The 17,218-nt window shown below is 48.7% G+C and overlaps 7 protein-coding genes across 7 annotated transcripts; 3 read left to right on the forward strand and 4 right to left on the reverse strand.

The window, feature by feature from the left end:
* Positions 1-1,431: 1,431 nt before the first annotated feature.
* N7462_003588 (uncharacterized protein) lies at positions 1,432-1,853 on the forward strand (the record flags this gene model as incomplete). Its single annotated transcript, XM_057075314.1, is given in 2 exon segments — positions 1,432-1,624; positions 1,636-1,853. 2 exon segments carry the CDS (start codon positions 1,432-1,434, stop codon positions 1,851-1,853), a joined length of 411 nt encoding a protein of 136 aa, XP_056934819.1.
* A 1,124-nt stretch (positions 1,854-2,977) lies between these two features.
* On the forward strand, positions 2,978-4,571 carry N7462_003589 (SEC14 family lipid-binding protein; the record flags this gene model as incomplete). The annotated part of the gene is made up of 4 exons (XM_057075315.1): positions 2,978-3,258; positions 3,335-3,476; positions 3,564-3,938; positions 3,993-4,571. The coding sequence occupies 4 exons, from the start codon at positions 2,978-2,980 to the stop codon at positions 4,569-4,571; spliced, it is 1,377 nt and encodes a 458-aa protein (XP_056934820.1).
* Positions 4,572-5,208: 637 nt separating this feature from the next.
* N7462_003590 (uncharacterized protein) lies at positions 5,209-5,511 on the reverse strand (the record flags this gene model as incomplete). Its single annotated transcript, XM_057075316.1, has 2 exons — positions 5,209-5,298; positions 5,392-5,511. The coding sequence occupies 2 exons, from the start codon at positions 5,509-5,511 to the stop codon at positions 5,209-5,211; spliced, it is 210 nt and encodes a 69-aa protein (XP_056934821.1).
* A 740-nt stretch (positions 5,512-6,251) lies between these two features.
* Positions 6,252-7,295, forward strand: N7462_003591 (sterol desaturase family protein; the record flags this gene model as incomplete). Its single annotated transcript, XM_057075317.1, has 1 exon — positions 6,252-7,295. One exon carries the CDS (start codon positions 6,252-6,254, stop codon positions 7,293-7,295), a length of 1,044 nt encoding a protein of 347 aa, XP_056934822.1.
* A 1,408-nt stretch (positions 7,296-8,703) lies between these two features.
* N7462_003592 (uncharacterized protein) lies at positions 8,704-12,108 on the reverse strand (the record flags this gene model as incomplete). The annotated part of the gene is made up of 11 exons (XM_057075318.1): positions 8,704-9,032; positions 9,468-9,684; positions 9,753-9,811; positions 9,864-9,945; positions 10,031-10,397; positions 10,455-10,481; positions 10,534-10,706; positions 10,778-10,901; positions 10,990-11,612; positions 11,675-11,727; positions 11,796-12,108. 11 exons carry the CDS (start codon positions 12,106-12,108, stop codon positions 8,704-8,706), a joined length of 2,367 nt encoding a protein of 788 aa, XP_056934823.1.
* Positions 12,109-12,832: 724 nt separating this feature from the next.
* Positions 12,833-15,810, reverse strand: N7462_003593 (uncharacterized protein; the record flags this gene model as incomplete). The annotated part of the gene is made up of 4 exons (XM_057075319.1): positions 12,833-12,874; positions 12,930-15,044; positions 15,092-15,215; positions 15,266-15,810. 4 exons carry the CDS (start codon positions 15,808-15,810, stop codon positions 12,833-12,835), a joined length of 2,826 nt encoding a protein of 941 aa, XP_056934824.1.
* A 713-nt stretch (positions 15,811-16,523) lies between these two features.
* On the reverse strand, positions 16,524-16,973 carry N7462_003594 (YjgH family protein; the record flags this gene model as incomplete). The annotated part of the gene is made up of 1 exon (XM_057075320.1): positions 16,524-16,973. One exon carries the CDS (start codon positions 16,971-16,973, stop codon positions 16,524-16,526), a length of 450 nt encoding a protein of 149 aa, XP_056934825.1.
* Between the last annotated feature and the right edge of the window lie 245 nt (positions 16,974-17,218).

Genomic DNA, 17,218 nt, shown 5'->3' on the forward strand with positions numbered 1-17,218 from the left:
GACAGTCCATCTAGCCGACCACTCTCCCGGAAGACCAACATCTTCACAAGCCCATGAATCAATACCAATGGCAATTCCTCTTGGACATGGATCCACTTCGGAAGATATTCTTCATACTCGTAAAGTGAAACTACTGATCGGGGATCACCCGAAAGACATGCTCCTCAAAACAGAGCAAAATCGAGGACAGCCACAAGAATTTTCACTTTGCTTGGATACATGGGACAATCCACTAGAACAGCTCATAGATGGAGTTAATACTGTTGAACTTGTTGAAACATACTTTGCCAAAGTAAATCCCAGGTTCCCAATCCTGGATCAAGAAACCCGCTCGCAATTATCTTCAACTCCATTGACCTGGGGTGTTCAATGAACGCAGTTTCCGCCTTGCTGTTGATGGTTCTTGCACTGGCGAGTATCTCACAGGAGTCACCAGAGGATATAAGGGATGAAAAAACTCGGGCAGCCAGTTTAGCTAGGCCAGCTATTTAATTTCGAACTCATATTATTTTGCTTCTTCATCGGCGGGTTGGGGATTGGCTGGACCTACCTTGCTGTCGTCATGATGGTCGGCCAAGCATTTCCAAATTTTAATCTGGCTCGGAGTGCAATAGGACCTCTGGGCTTCTCGACGGGCGTAGCTACTTGCTTTTATCTTGCATCGTCAAGAGCATATGTTTTGAGTCAAGTCAATGCAGAAGGAGCTGGCTGGGCCCTTATACTCGCAGAAAGCACAATTGGTGCGGTCGGTGCAGCCACACGGTTGCTGATACCAGTATACACAAAAAAGAAACTGGCACCAAATTACACGTTGGGGTGAAAACAGTGGGGTTATTGAACCGCACTGAACGCGCTGAACAAATTTTCTCGTTTCTGCTGTTCACCAATGCGTTGCCAGGCATGGCTATATTTGCTGGCCTGTTGCCTCTTTCATCCTACTTTGTGGGTGAAAACGGTGACTTGAGCGTTCTACCGTTGAGCATGTTTGCTCTCGCATCTGGCGGTATATTGGCGCCTTCTATCAGTGTATTCCTGGGAGCAAGATACACATTCATAGTTTTACTCTGCTTGCGTGGATTTCTACTGGTGCTTCTGTCGCAATTTGAAAATCGTGCGCTGGGCCTCTACACGTTGTTGGCTGTCCTGTTCGCTCATGGTACTGGGTTCAGCATCATACCTGGGTTAGTTAAGGCTCAATGTGTCTCTCCTAGGTTATTTCCTCATAGCTATGGCAAGGTTCTCGTCAGCTGGGGATTTGCGGGATTCATCGGTTGCCTCCTGAGTAGCACAGTCCTTTTAAACGGTGCCATATCCATGGCAAGTCTCGCACTTGGCTTGTTTACGGCATCTTTCGGTATTTTGTTACACTTTGCGCCAACCCTGGTGGCCAGCTTTCTCGTCTGATCAGCAATAAATTTGCCTGACGTGGAAATGGGCTTGTTGCAACATCAGCTCCTTCACTACCTGTATGGCCTCTCGCCTGCCGCTACCGGCAATCGCAAAGAGTCCATGCCAATTCTGGCGGTCGGAATTCCCCGATCTGGAACTAAATTCCTCCGCCAGGCTTTACATACCCTGGGTTTTGACCATACACACCTGACTTCGATACGATCTTACCATCATCGTCACTCGAAGCAACTTATCGACTTCTTCAAAAGAAACATAAAACCAAGCCGGGCGAAGGCAACCTAAAACTTATTGCGAAGGACTTTCACATAGTTCTGAGTGACTGCATGGGCGTAAGTGATCTGATCGCGGCCGAGTTTGCGGCCCAGTTGATTGCAGCATATCCAACCGCGAAGGTCATTCTCAATGTTTGTCGCGATCGGGTTCCCTGTTACCAAAGCATGTAGCAGACTATAGGATATTTCGATTGAATTCCCATTTACTAGGACTAGTGTAAAAGCCGGTTCAGTGCGGATTTGTTTTGGACCCGTCAAATTATGTGCCACACCATGATTCCGCCTTTCTTTGGGGCCAGTATTCATGTAGTAACTAATTCTACAAAGAGCATACTACTATGATATAATAAATTTCGAAATTATCTCTAGGGCCCTTCGGAGGAACACGCTTTACTTGATATACTATTTAGCAAGAGTGTAGAGGTTGTTTCGTGGAACTTACGACGTACTATTATACGAGCTATAAGTTACAAATTCTGAAGATAAAAGATAGGTAACTGCTTATTGCCGAATAGTCCTAAATAATAGTGGATGTTAATTAACTCTATACTATTAAGTATAATAAAGCCTGCCCACGTACGTATTAAACTCCCTTGCCGATCGGTTAGAAAACTTTATACTTTATGTAGGAGCCGATCATCACCAGAGTAGTATAGATGGAAATAAGGTAGAGATGGCTTTATGCATGCGGAAGTACTTCCTTATTTCATACGCCGGGGGTTTGTTCGCTTCGATGTCTTACTCTTTCCACGCCCCAAAAGGGTATTCAAATTGAGCACTCTACGTTACTGAATGGAGATCCTGGTAGAAATTGTCTGATGTCAAATAAACCAGTGAAGTTCTGATCAACGTGATGCGGTGGGGGCGGGATTACTGTTTGAGGGGGACATAATGAGGCAAAACCATCTTTCGAGATAGGGTCAACAAATAGGACCTATTGATAATGAGTGGATTACACTCACTCTCTTAGTTTCAATCATTTGTGGCGCGAGCACGGGGATCCTGTGGTCCAACCGTAGTGCGCCTCCTGACCATCGCCTCCACCACTCGGCATTTCTCTGCATACGAACCCGAGCGCCCGGCGTCCGAAACATGGTTCCCGGCGCGGGTCCCAGGGTCTCCGACCAGACTCCGCAAGATTTGTTGCTGACCGCCTCTCCTTCCCCCATCTCCGCCACCACCGATCTTCGATCTTCTCGAAGCCTGAGCACGTTCACTTGGGGACGTTCCGTACATACTCGGTCAGCAACAAGACCCTCTAAAAAGGAGCTACTCCGGAAATAGTTCCAGACACAATGCTTTGGAGGACGAAGTCCCACCACAGCCAGGCGTCTGAGCAGGATGCCTCGCTCACTCGCACCGCATCCGCCTCGAAGAATGACCCGTCCGCATCCGCGACTCAAGCGGCGGGCACCGCCTGGCTGGCCGGCCACTTGAACCACCTTACTCCCGAACAAGAGGAGAGACTGACGGAGTTCAAGGCACTCTGCGCCGAGCGAGAGTACTACACACCTGCTGTGGAACAGGCCGAGGGAGTCGAAGCAAAACCCGCGAGCCATGATGATGCGACTATGCTGTATGTAGCACCGGTACCACCAGGCCGCGTCCTGTATGGCAACGACACAGATGCATGCGCTAACACGATCACCTAGGCGTTTTCTACGGGCCCGCAAGTTCGACGTCGAGGGTGCATGGGGTCAATTCAAGGATACTGAGGAGTGGCGCCGGGAAAATGCTATCGAGTCGCTGTACGAGAATATTGGTGTCGACTCCTACGAGGCGGCGCGACGAATGGTGCGTACATTGTCAATAGCACTTTAGCGACCCTCCCCGATCGTCTGTTAACAAATACTAATCTCTTGCCTTGCTGCGCCTTTACAGTATCCCCAGTGGACTGGCCGGCGTGATCGCCGCGGTATCCCTGTCTACGTCTTTGAGATCCGTCACTTGAACTCCAAGGAAATGGCTGCTTACAATTCGACCATGTCCACGGGTACCCCGGACACGCACAAGTCATCCTCTGTCCCGGCCCGTTTACTGAACCTGTTCGCCCTGTACGAGAACTTGCTCAACTTTGTCATGCCACTCTGCTCGTCCTTGTCGCGGCCGAACCCCGAGACCCCGATCGTGACTTCCACCAATATCGTCGATGTTAGTGGTGTCGGCCTGAAGCAGTTCTGGAACCTGAAGAGTCATATGCAGGATGCCAGCGTGCTCGCGACGGCACACTACCCGGAGACGCTGGATCGGATCTTTGTATGTTTGGCATTTTCGTCTTCTCCTTTCCCCTGTCCTAATTAGTTCCTGCAGATTATTGGTGCCCCGGGATTCTTCCCTACCGTTTGGGGCTGGATCAAGCGCTGGTTCGATCCGGTGACTACCTCGAAGATTTTCATCTTGTCGGCAGCAGAGGTGAAGCCCACTCTCACCTCATTTATGGACCCATCCAGCTTCCCTAAGCAGTATGGTGGCGAGCTCGAATGGCAGTGGGGCGATATGCCTAACCTGGACGAGTCCGCACGAGCTCTGCTGACGAATCTGGAGCAACCGGCCGCCGAGGGCAAGACAAAACCGGAGATTCTGAAGGGCCCGATGTTGTTCAAGGGTGATACCATCGAGGTCCTGGGCACAGAAGATGGCAAAGACCGCCGGGCGACCATCGCGGTCCCGAAGCAGGAGCTCCAGGAGCATTCCACTCCGGAGTTACCTGCCAATGGTTCTGCCGAATCAGTGAAGGAGGGGGAGTCCACAAAGCCCGTTCCCAATGGCGATGCTGAGCCCGCGCCCGCGCCCGCACCTGAGAACGAGAAGACTGGCATTGATAGCGTGGCAGTCAATGTCAACCAGGTGACTAGCGAAGAGACCCAGACCACTACCGTCGCCGCATAGACAACGCAGATATACATAGACAGCTGGCAGCGTGGGGTGAATGTGGGGTGAGTGTGGGCGTGGTGAAGTAATGAGACAAGAGCCCACCGGGGGCAGACGCAGATCTCATTAGGACGACTCGACCGAGGCATCTTTTACATGATTTTTCACTCTAAGGCGTCTGCCTGGGCTAGACTGTCGAGTTAATTTTTTTTGGGCTTGCTTGTGTTTGATTTCTCTTCTTTTTTTTTCTTTTTCTTTTTCTTTTCTTTTTTTTTTGATTACTATGCCCGTCTATGCGTCGGATAATTCATTGCATGTGCATGTGCTGCATAGAAAGAACGATCACCGGTTGTTTGTCTTATAAATCACCCCAACAGTTTCATGTTCTCATGTTCTCATTTCTTTTTGCTTTTTTCTTCGGCCGAGCTGTTTTCATGTGGCCGAGTGTGTTGGACGGGCCTATCATCCTACCCCAGGACAGGAACGTTATCCTTGGGTTCTCTTCGACGACGATGATTATGGTGGACGTCCGATGTCCGCCCATTCTGCTCTGGTTTTTTTTTTCAGTCCTCTCGTGACTTTTACTACTTGATTCTCCCTCTGTCTATATATCTGTGTCAAGGTATCGTGTGAGGAAGGAACAATAGGCTTATGATTAATAGAATACATCTGTCTTTGGATTGCCCTTCCCATTCTGCTGTTTCCGACGGAAGTCTTCGGTTGCAATAGCTTGGTGCCTAGATATCTTTTCACATGGGGACTTACTTGAATATGATCGGTTCCTGCGTGCTCCTTGCCTGAATCGGTTAGAGTGGGTTGGGGGAACACATGTATGTACCGCATGTTCTGGGTAGTAGTAGTAGTAGTAGTAGTAGTAGTAGTAGTAGTAGTAGACCGTGTCGCAGGCATGAAGAGGCTGAGGCATGCCTGCAGATTGGACTCGGTCGTATCTCTTCATCTTGATTTCCTTCTCTACGATCTTGTGATGGTCATCCTCTCTATTGCGCCCTGGAAGAACAAGGAATGACTCCCAGTTGTTGTGATGTGCTGAGTGTCCGAATCACCTGATCCGGTAACTCAGCAATCACATGACTCCATCGGAGGCGCCAAACCCTACTTTTTTGTCGGAGAATTCGACGTTGAGCGACATCCATCTCGATCTGTCCGGATCCTTCGATAGCGTCTATAATACCTCGTCTGAGTCGAGATAATCCGTCCCGGTTAATCCCTTCTCTCGCACAGACTGAAATCATTGTGCCATCATCTCCTTGTAGACCATCCATTTAGCGGCTCCGTGAGGCCCCGGCGGCACCCGACGGGGCCTAACGATTGGGGTTAATTCGCAGAAGTCAGGCAACCCCCATTCGAGTCCAAGCGCCCGTTCGTGGATTCGACGTTCGGCACAGAGTTTGCGAATTGTTGGGGAAGATGCGCGCCAGGATCAGCTGGGATCGACGTCATGTTCGGGGTTTCAGGGTGTGTTTGGGGGTCTCCGAGGCTCATTTTTGCGGAGAGTGGAGATTCACATGCGCCGAACGGGGAACGGGGACGATCGACATGGCCAGCGCCCTCGTCGAGTCCAGCCCGATTTAAAGCCCACAACGCCCCCCTTTAGGCCAAGTCTCGTCCGGTCTCGTGCCCTGGAATCCTGAAGAACCTTCAACTGCTACTGCCATTGCTGCCTTCGACTTCATCGACATGGCGGAACGCAACCCAAAGGACTCCATGAAGTCCACCTGGCGGCAACAAGCCCGCTCCGAGTGGACCCTTTTCCACTGGTTCTATGAACTGCTCGGCATCCATCCGGAACATATCGACGCCAATGTGCCCATCCACTTGAAGGAAGACTCCGTGCCGTACGTTCCAGACTGGTCGATGCATCGCTGGGTCATCACCCACGCCATCATCCCTATCTTGTTGCAACATGCGTATGTCCAGTTCACCGGCCATAATATCGGCCCCATCGGCGCCTTCATCCTCTATAGCGTCGCTTTCAAGGCCATCGCTATCCACGAGCTACACGTCCTCCGTCGTCTGGGCCACACTCACGGCTTCCTCGATGGCGATAAGCACGCTCGCGACGGCGTTCCAGACATCGGCGTCGCCAAAGTCGTCCGCTCGCTCATGTCCACCTCGACTTTCCGTCCCATGTTCACCGTCTTCTTTGCCTACCGGACCGCGCAGGCCCCCTCATCCATGAGCTTTGCCTGGCTACCGCTTGAGATCGGCCTCTACGGCATCATCCTCGATTTTTGGTTCTACTGGTATCACCGGATCATGCACGACTTTGACGGTCTCTGGAAGTACCACCGCACCCATCATCTCACCAAGCACCCTAACCCACTTCTCACGCTGTACGCCGACATGGAGCAGGAGTTTTTCGATATCGCCGGTATTCCTCTGATGACCTACTTCACCATGCGTTTCCTCGGTATGCCCATTGGTTTCTATGAGTGGTGGATCTGCCACCAGTATGTCGTCTTCGCCGAGTTGGCCGGTCACAGTGGCCTGCGTCTCCATGCCTCTCCGCCCTCGACTCTGAGCTGGCTACTGCGCTTCTTCGACGCGGAGTTGGTCATTGAGGACCACGATCTGCACCACCGCAAGGGCTGGAAGAAGAGCCACAACTATGGCAAGCAGACCCGCCTGTGGGACCGGATCTTCGGCACATGCTGCGATCGTATCGAGTCGGTGCCCCATAACGTCGACTATGTCAATCAGTCGCCTATGCCGCTATATTGATATATTCGCTATATGATTGCTCCTCTCTTTTTATGTTGATATATATGTACATATGTCTCCCTGCAAACCTGTCTTGACGCTACAAGATCCTTATGTAAATGGCTTGGCGACACAAATTGTGGATGGCGTGGTGTGGCTTGATCGGCTGTGTCTCCGTTGGCAGGATGCATTTGCTATTGTCTGATTTATTTTATACATACGCTTTGATACCACGTTAGATATATAAAATCTAAATGATTGAATGATTTTACCCTTGATGATGGAGCCGGCATGATGGTATAAATGGTTTCCGGCGAAGGGCGGGGCCGCGAATCGACCGGATGTCGTCGATGTACGTCACCCCCGGGCATTCTTGTATCGTTAAATAGTCATCTTTACACGATATTCCTTAATCTTGAGAATTGACAAATCGCTGAATCTGCACCACAAGATATGAATGTCGTACAGCGTCGATAGATCGGCGTTGCCCAGTATATTGCTTATGATGTACGTGAATACTGCTCTTGTGAAACATGGCACGCTATATCGATTCTCCTCTTTACTTTATTCAAGAAATGGGCATCTTACCCAATTTGAACAAAAGGAAAAAAAGAAAGAACACTGTACTGTGGACCCAACGTGCTCGAAAATAAGATAACAATGCAAGCATACCGGAACTTCATCACAACAGCTCATATACATATTGCCCGACCTATCTCTATCCGGCATTTTAACAACAAATGAAAAAGGGTATTGGTCATGGAAGTCGATTTATTTCGCCGCAATTTACAAGTAAAGAAAGAGTCCGTGCGAATACGCATGCAGAACATTGTACCACGACACCTGGACTACTTGCCCCTTAGTTCCAGCCCACGTCATTATTAGACAGCAGGAATTGATTTACTGATCAACAATTCATACCTGTTCCGATGCAGATATTGGCATCTATGGATAGACTCAACACCGGTTTGATTGGTATAATTGCCCTGGAAGAAAATTCAGGTACAGTTTCATCCTCTGAGATTGGGGAAGTTAGTCAATTGTCGTCTAGGGAACAAGTGATAAAGGCCCAACGTGCTTTTAAGAGGCTTCTAAAGAAGATTGAAGAGCAAGTTGCTCTGTTATGGGAACACAATATTCTTCCTGCTCTTATCTTGCTGCGAGCGGCCTATTTCATTTGTCGGACTTAGGTCAGTGTATATCGTCTCTTATCAATCAGGAGATCAGAATGGTTGACAAAAGAATTTGATGACCAAACGGAACTAGCGTAGATGAATCAATTTTCCAGAGATATCGTATATCAAATTTCTGTTGTGTTATTTGCAAAGTTCGCCGCTAATAAAGAAAATGTGTGCCCATCTTCCATTATTTCCACTTTTCATTCATTCTGCAGGTAAAGATGGATAAATGACGATGTGAGGTACCCACTCTAGAGTGTTGAATCTCCACCTCCCTCATCATCTTGCATTTGAGTCTCTTGTAATTTCGCTCGGGATGAAAGCATAGCATTATAGACCCGATGAGCGAACTCAGTATCCTTTGCTGCCTCGGGGATCTGACCCTCCGCAGCTACAATGGTTTGTAGATCAATCACAATGGAGTCGACTTGCTCTGTGAGGATAGGCTGCAACTTATTTAAGTGTGAAATGACAGTCTTATTGAATGATCCATTAGCCCGCTCGATATAGGCCTCGCAAAGTGCCGAGTTTTCCAAGTGTTCACGAATAGCAGCTTTGCGTCTTTTGTGAGACCCAGCTCCTAGTCCAAGTTATGTGGTTAATTATATGAAAATTTAAAGTACGAAAACAGAATAAAGAAAAGAATTGTGCTCAGCCCACTAATCTACTTACCTGAATCTTGATTACACAAGTCATAGACTGGATGCATGAATTCTGCAATAAATGAGGTCGTATGCTTGGACTTAAGCATGTTGTGTTCAATTATCCTAGCGTTTATATCTCATGGTGAGGAAAGAAAAGAACTAAAAATGATTGAGTGTCTCACATAGTGTCTGTTTGAATTTTTTCTAGTGCTTCTTCAACTTTGTATATGATCGTATCTCGTCGGGATTGCATGCCTCTTAGTAGGGTTTCGAATGATTCCAAGGGGACTTTCTGATCTTCTGTTTTAGAATGGAAAGATCAGTAATCATCAGATAGTACGACGCTGGCTTGTATGAGAAAGATCATGTACCTCGAAGTCTTTTTGAAATGTTGTCAAGCTTTCGGGCGAGATCTTGAGGAGTTGATGTGATATATTCCTTCAACTCTTTTTTCATTATATCCCATTGTGGAATTAGTACTTCAATAACATCTTCAATCAATTCCTCATTCCAGCAACGAGGCTCTTGCCTGCGAGGTTGGTGGGTGCCATAATGACTGCAGAATGCCCTGTACGTTCCATGTGGCCACTGGAACAGTGTTCAGTTACATGAATGTCAGAATGTGAAATGGAGGGGCAATGACAAGCGAGACGCACATGTTCCCATTCCTTGAGAAGCTCATTGCACGCATCACTCCATTCCGGTTTGTATACCCCTAGTATAATCTCAGCCACCAGAGCCTTCCATCAGAGTAAATAATGACTCACGAATTGGGCTCAAAATGTGCTCTTGGAACAAATGATTCAGTCCAGCATGAATTCCATCTAGCACGTCTGCTACAAGTAAATCCTATTAAAAATTAGTTTTTTCCTTCCTCATGTGACTTGTTGTTGGAGGGGGTCGGGAATTTAAAAGAAGTAAAAAGCCTACTTACCTGGCGAAGCTTATTTTGTGCTTCTTCTAATACTCTGCGGAGGTCGACCGCTTTTTGAATATTCACTTGATCAAACCCCGCATGTGCCCATAGTTCAAGAGACGCTAAGTTGGCTGGAACTTCTCTTTGAAGAAAGGCAGACACTGAGCCGTGTCGGAACTTTGCCAGAATTGAATGACAGTGACTTTGCAATTGAGGAATTCCACTGAGCTCAAGGTAGACCTCCGAATTATCGTCCTCTCTTTCAGAATGAGAGTTATATAGTGTGTTGCTAACGCAGAAGACCAGCAGGTCTTTTCGCTTGGGCCTTTTGCTTAGTTCTGCCTTCACCTTGGAGTTTCTTTGGGTTATCAGATATTTGGTTCTTCTAGTGGAAAGGTCAGTCGGAATAGTGAGAGAGGATTTTAAAGGTCAATTTTCATACTCAAATTCAATTGCGGTTTTTTCATCGCTAATGAATAATCAGGCAGTGTTTTGTATAATAGCTGCGATTGCTGACGTACTGGAGTGCGAGCTCTTCCACTGCATCTTGATCGGCTGCATCACACCGCAGCCGCTTTCTTTCAGAATTCAGCTTCTGAATTTTCGTGTTCAGTTTTATGATTCTCAAGTTCATTTCTTTTACGTGAAGGGCATCTGGTGTGGTGCCCCGGGAAGACTCCCCTGGAGAGACATCCTTGCATTCTTAGTTAAAACATGAGCCACAGTTTGATAAGCGTCAGTCATTACCTCTGATCTGGTACACACGAGGGTTTTTTGCTGATCAGGTCTGCATGCTGAAATGACTTGTTCAACTGACTTGTCTGAGAGATACCGACTGATATCTGCCACAACGAAGACTTCGTCGCAGCTTTCAATCATGTACTTCTCGCTGGCACGTATTCTAGCATAGTTCAGGTCACGGAGTCCTTTATTTTGTTCATTATTATCTGAGTTGTTGCTTAGCGTGGCATACATACCTGGCATATCTGCCAATATCAAGCCTGTAGACAAAATTGGCGATTGCAAGTATACCCTGGGCAGATATCAGCGGATGGATGAGGGGACTGGGAAGGAAATGGGGAATTCCACGATACTTTATCAACTTTACGAATGGCCAAATTGCAGGTTTGTCTTGAAATTGATCAGTTGTAAATAAATCCAGCGTTTCTTGGCAATCATCAAGATTTTTGTGGACTTTGAAATGTCGATGGGCGGTGGACCGCCCTGGCCGGTTCGTTAAACCGGCATCAGCCCAGTGCATCAACTTTTCAGTTACGTTCTCGACAGTTTGATGAATGGGATCGCCGATGAGGAGTTCTTCAGTGAAATCACTTTGGTTTCTGAATAAAGATTCAAGTGTTTGAAATGCTTGTTCAGATTTGGTGTGAAATTCAGACTCTGTTTCTGAAATGTTACTCTCGTTATCTTCATGCGCTTCGGTCACATGGGAGGCTCGGAACGTTTGTACGAGATCAAAAAGCAGCTCCTTCATCTCGTCTTTATTCATGTAAGAGACTTCAATCGAATATGGCTGTGTGTGCTCTTGGTCGAGAGGCCTGTATTCGGTTATCACGCAAGTACAAGCTTGTCCTGCTCGACTCTAGTATAACCAATTAGAGAGTGATTATTATCGAAAAATGTACATATATCCGAGCAGCTTACTGTGCGGGCAAGATCCTTCTCACGCAAGAGTGAGTTAATCAGAGAGCTTTTGCCTGCGGAAGGGTTAGCACTTGCATTTATGACATCAGATCATAGTGGGAGGTTATATGGAAGTACGAACCAACGCCAGAGTCGCCGATGAATCCGATTATGCGCCTTTCTGGACATTGATATTCACTCAACTTTCGAGTTTCTTTATAGTGCCTGTGGAGCTTGGTTTCCAAGTTCCTAGACAAATCCGAAGATGAAATGATGTCCGCGAGTTGTCTCATGCTATTGGTAAGGACTTCTAGCCCACCGCATGGCTGAGGATTTTCCGTGGGTAATAGATCAGGAGATTTGACATGGATGTTGCCCTCATCTTCCGAATTTGCAGCCGGAGCACTTTCTGACGAACGGTCGTCCATAATGCCTTCCAAGTCTTCTGGGGCCATACTCTGTAAGATTTTGGTCTCTTGGGGGACAATACTGGATATTTGTGAGGCTAGAAAAAGGTCGGATGGTAAGATTTCGAGAATATTTTGGGACAAATTGTAAAGTTTTGGAGCTGAGAGCCTCTCCCGAAGGGTAATGGATACTCTCTAAAACGAGTGAGATTTGATAGACTGTAAGCAGTTCAATGGTTGTGGTGATAGATCGTGATCTGGGAAAAAAGAGCTGCGCCTGGCACCTGCAGAAAGTAGACAGTGAGCTCAACACCCAGAAGAGTCGTGAGGAAAAGGAGTCACAAAGAATTTAAAATTGTTGTCAGAGTGTAGAAGATGACATGGTCAGAGCCGGAATTGAAAGGGACCATGAGTTTAAGGGGGAAAAATTGACGTTAGCTAAGCGTGGGTGGGTATCGAGGAATGTAAGGATATAAATGAAAAATGTAAAGGTGAGAGGATACTAAGGTTTCATGGGTGCGTCTGAAGAACCGATGATGAAATAGAGAGCCTGCAGTGCAGGAAGGGACGAATATGAATGCAAGTAGTGCCACGTTCACCACCGAGTAGTAATTTTAAGAGCATCGTGGACAGTCGTTCAATAAAGCGAAATAAATCTATCCTCCTTTTTGTTTCGAGAATACCTTTTACCAACGCGAAATATATACTGCCACAATATGAAACAGCTAGAATTAAACAAGATGAAGTATGTATTCGTAAGCTCTATCTAGTGCTAAGTCGCCTTCCACAGAGTATCAACTTGCTTTTTACGGACCTGTGACCAGTGTTGTTAGTAAGGAAAACTGGACGGAAGGGCACCAAAAACTTACTATTGGCGCCAAAAATGTGACACCACCGGTCAAAGCGACTACGGTCAACACAAGTTGGAGCTTCGAAAAGGCCTTGCCAAGAATATCAAAGGCCTGGCTAGGTGTAGCACGGGTTCCGTACACGTCACTACCAAACGCGAACACAAGACTTGTACTTTCAAGTAAGGTCGAATGGGACATGACAGTGGCGATACCTGCGACATCACGCGAGTGCGAAATATACCACTTGCCATCGAAATCAAGGAACGGGGCGTAGCGGAACAGACCTTCTTCGGCCTCAGCAGAAGAAGGATCCCGGTCAACAGGACGGCGGGGGTCAAGCACGGGACGAGGGATGCCGACGATGGAGTTGGAGGATGGAAGGACACAGAGGAGCTGGCGGGTGGTGATGCCCTGGCGCGTTTGGGTAACGGACATGTGCGAGATGGGCTCGGCGATGATGAAGGATTGGGAAATAACATGAGGAAGAGGAAGCACATCTCCACTGCCCCTGTGCAGGCTGGAGAAGTTTCCGGCGGAGTCGAGAGGACCGCGGTCATTAGGGAGATGAGACTCGTAGAGTTCGGAAATGACGAGTTGGTAGCCCTTGGCGGATGACTCGTCGACAGCATCGCCGAAGAAAGAATACGCGAACCAATTTTCGGACATGACAGAGGCAATGGGCTGCGTGGTATCAACTCCAGCCTGGGTGACGGAGTGCAGAACCTTACCCGAGACGCCATCAAGAAGGTAAAAGCCAGCCGTGTTGTCTTTCTCGTTGACGGCAGTCACAAGCACAAGATTCGGGTTGAGATACTTGTAGAGAACCGATCGGTTTCCAAGTACTTTGCCGATGGATGCAACAGGGTCGTGTGAAGGACGGGCCGTGGCCTTGATAACCGTCTGGCCAGAGGGAGGAACAAATTCCCACACGGGCGACTTATGATCCTTCTCAATCCAGCCAAGAACACGGCCATCGTTGCTAGTTGTCACGAGGAAGCCTGTGATATCGTCAAATGAAGTGGCCGGGGAGCCGTCTTGTTGGATATCCAAGACACCCAATCTCACCACCGAAGATCCTACCGGCTGCTCGAAGGTAGCAATAGTTTGAAGCTTGGTAGCCTTGGGGGCAGACCGCGCGATAATCTCCCCAGTGGAAACGTTAACCGTTACCGAGCTGCCATCGCTCGGATGGATAACTGCGGCTCCAGGAATGGAGAGAATGGCCTTTACATCCCATTCAGCGGTCTCCTCAACCTGGACACTCCACGAAACAGACCCGTGACGACCAGTGTCCAGAGAATAGAGACGGCCGTGCTTGGTGGCTAGAATAACTGATTTGGCAACACCAAAGCTATCCAGGTTGGTCACTTCATCGGACAAGACACTGCTGATGATTCTCTGGGGCAACTCCTTCAGCCAGTCTGGGAAGTGCTCTAGGTCTCGGAGGTGACGCTTCACACGATGGATGTAGGCTGCAACCAGGTTCTCATGGCCTTCGACTTCCAGTTCATGTGCCAGGTCTTCTTGGTCTTGCTCTTCAACCCAAGCAGCCGCGACAGCATGGACAAGGCCCTCGGGACGGGTCCATTCAAGTTGGCCATTTCGGATCAGCTGCCAGTCACCAGACTCACGCAGTATAGCAGATCGGACAGCAACAGAGCTGCCTTTGGTGACAACCTCCGAAACAGCATGCGATGCTCGGTCTACCGATGGTCTGTCCACGATCCAGCGTCCCAGAATTCCATGCGACGCGGAAGAAACCACGACGGCCTCCGATTCGGTAATTCGGGTGAAATACACATTTGCATCAATGTTATTGGTCGCAACCACGGACTTTCCCTGGAGATAAGGCAGAGAGTAGGCCTTCGTAATCGCAGAGGACTTCATATCCACATGGTAGACATCAGCCCACGCTCCGGCGTCCGTCTCATAATGAACTAGGAAGTGCGGGAGCGAGTTGAGCTTATGCGGGGCATGAACGGTGATACGCTGGACGTCTCGACCGGAAGGGTTCTCGATAGCAATAGTGTTGATATGCTTAGTTCCAATCACGTTTATCTTGAGCGACTTAAGTGCCTTGTCTGCCCAGACGATTAGGGGCGACGCAGTATTGGCACCCACGTATAAGACCGCCTGGGGGAAGCAATATCACTCTCGGAGTTCAAGACCTGCTGGCTGACCTGACGGCCTGTGAGGGAGTCCAACGCAGTAACCTTGATCTTGTAACCCTTCAACATAGCCGACTGGAGCGAGACGTAGAAGACCTCGGTGGGAGAGGATGACACCTGAAACGGTACATCGCCGCTTATCCCAAGAGTTAGCGAGGCTACCAGATAATCACAAAAACCGCCTACCTGAAATCCTTGTGCTCCCATTTGGCCTTGCCAGACTCGCCGTCAAGCCGTCTTACAACCCCAGCACCCTCAGCGCCGGTGAGCGCAAGTGTATCCCTCATGCCGGGTGTTGCACTGGCATCCTCGAGCTCCAATAGTTCGAGATCTGCCACGACGCCACCTAAGGCTGGAGTCTCCCAGATCAATTTCCCATCTTGGGCACTCCATGATGAGATGGAGTCGCCCGCTCCCCCAACGACAGCATTGTTCCCATCGAGACCACGCAGAATACCTGCACTAGGAGCCGAGCCACCCGGGCGCGAGATATTCTGTCGCCAAACAAGCGCACCGTCACGGGGATTCACAGCGCCCAAAATTGACTTTTCGGAGATGGTGTAGAGTAGGGAGGCGTTCGAGGAGGAGGATGGCTTGAGGAAGAAGGTCGAATCGGGGGAGGGAGCGCCGAGGAGGGCGTGGTGGAAGTCTATGTGATCGACTTCATCGGAAAAGATGGCCGCCGCGGGCGACACGCACGCGGCCAGGAAAATTGCCGCTTGGAGCCGCATTGTACTATGGTCTGGGCATTGACGGACGGGGTCGGGATGAGGTTGAGTTGTCAAGCTTGGACGGAACGCGGGCGGTGATCGTCCCCCGGATGAACGCCGCACGAACACCGCCAAACGCGAAACACCAAACACAACCCTGAATCCTCATCCCCAACGACATTTCGACATCGAATCCGACGAATACCGAAGCCGATCACTCCTATGACTTTATCGACTTCCGCGTGTATTCTCCTGAATGTCAAGTAGAAGGACCTTGATGGAGTCCTACATCTAGTTCGACTCGTTTGGAGCTGTGATAGATAGCCTATGTCATGATTTGACTCAATACGGCACTTAGCAGCCATCAATCAATAGCTATAAAGAGGGTCAAGGACGCTCACAGTTTTTGATCATCATTTGAAAAGATCTTTCAAGGCCCATTGAGCTGGAACAAGGATAGCAGATCAAGTCTAATGCCAAATCTTGTGTGAGTTAACTCTGGTATTATTACTCTGTTATCAACTTCTCAGGGTAGCAGGCACGAATATAAATCTTTTATGAGGATTATCTAGACATACGCTATATAATACGTAGCATATAGGTGACCAATTTGATCAGTAAAGTGACTGGGGATCCTGTTAGATGAATGAAGGATATTCTCTCCACGCAAGTATGTGATTTCGTCCACTGGATATCCGTCTGTTAGATTCGTTCTAGTTGTGCCGGTGTACCTGCTAGTCCTCTTCGGCAATGGCATCTACTTCGATTTCCACCAGCATATCATCGTCCACGAAACTATTGGCGACGACGATCATCGTCGCGGCAGCCCCAACCTGGCCTCCGTTGTGCTTGCCTAGGATCTCCCGGAACGCTTCGCCGACGACTCCGCAATCGTCCTTCCTGCTAACGAACATCCGGCACCGTACCACGCTTTCTGCTCCGCGGCCACCAACGGCCTGAATGGCTTGAATGATTTCCTCGAGCGTCACTCGAGTCTGTTGGCGAGCATCTCCTGGGAATCGGACGCGAGGTGCTTCAGGTGGAGAGGTCGGGTCCGCAGCAGTCGAGCCGGACACGAAGATATGGCGGCCATGGCGAACGGCACGATAGTAGCCAAAGCGGGCCTCCCACGGGGACGAGGTACTGTAGAAATTCTTTTTGCCGGAGGACATATCCGAGGCCATCTTTATTTTTTGAAAAAAAAAAAAAAAAAAAAAAGTCACACGTGGTGAATGTAACGGAGATCAGAGTCCTTCTCTATTTCGACCAGTCAATTGCAAGCGAGCATACCACCCGTAATACTCTTAGTAGTACCTTCTGCACAATTTGAAATGAATCTTGAATGGCTTTTGCAAGTGATGTTGGATTTTGCGAAGACTACCCGTTATATACTTTCGCAGGAGCCCCGCTATTTGTTGTCGGCTATTAC

The sequence above is a fragment of the Penicillium macrosclerotiorum genome (genome assembly GCF_028827735.1).
Source record: "Penicillium macrosclerotiorum strain IBT 26536 chromosome Unknown utg000003l_segment0_segment0, whole genome shotgun sequence".
NCBI classification, from domain to species: Eukaryota; Fungi; Ascomycota; class Eurotiomycetes; order Eurotiales; family Aspergillaceae; genus Penicillium; species Penicillium macrosclerotiorum.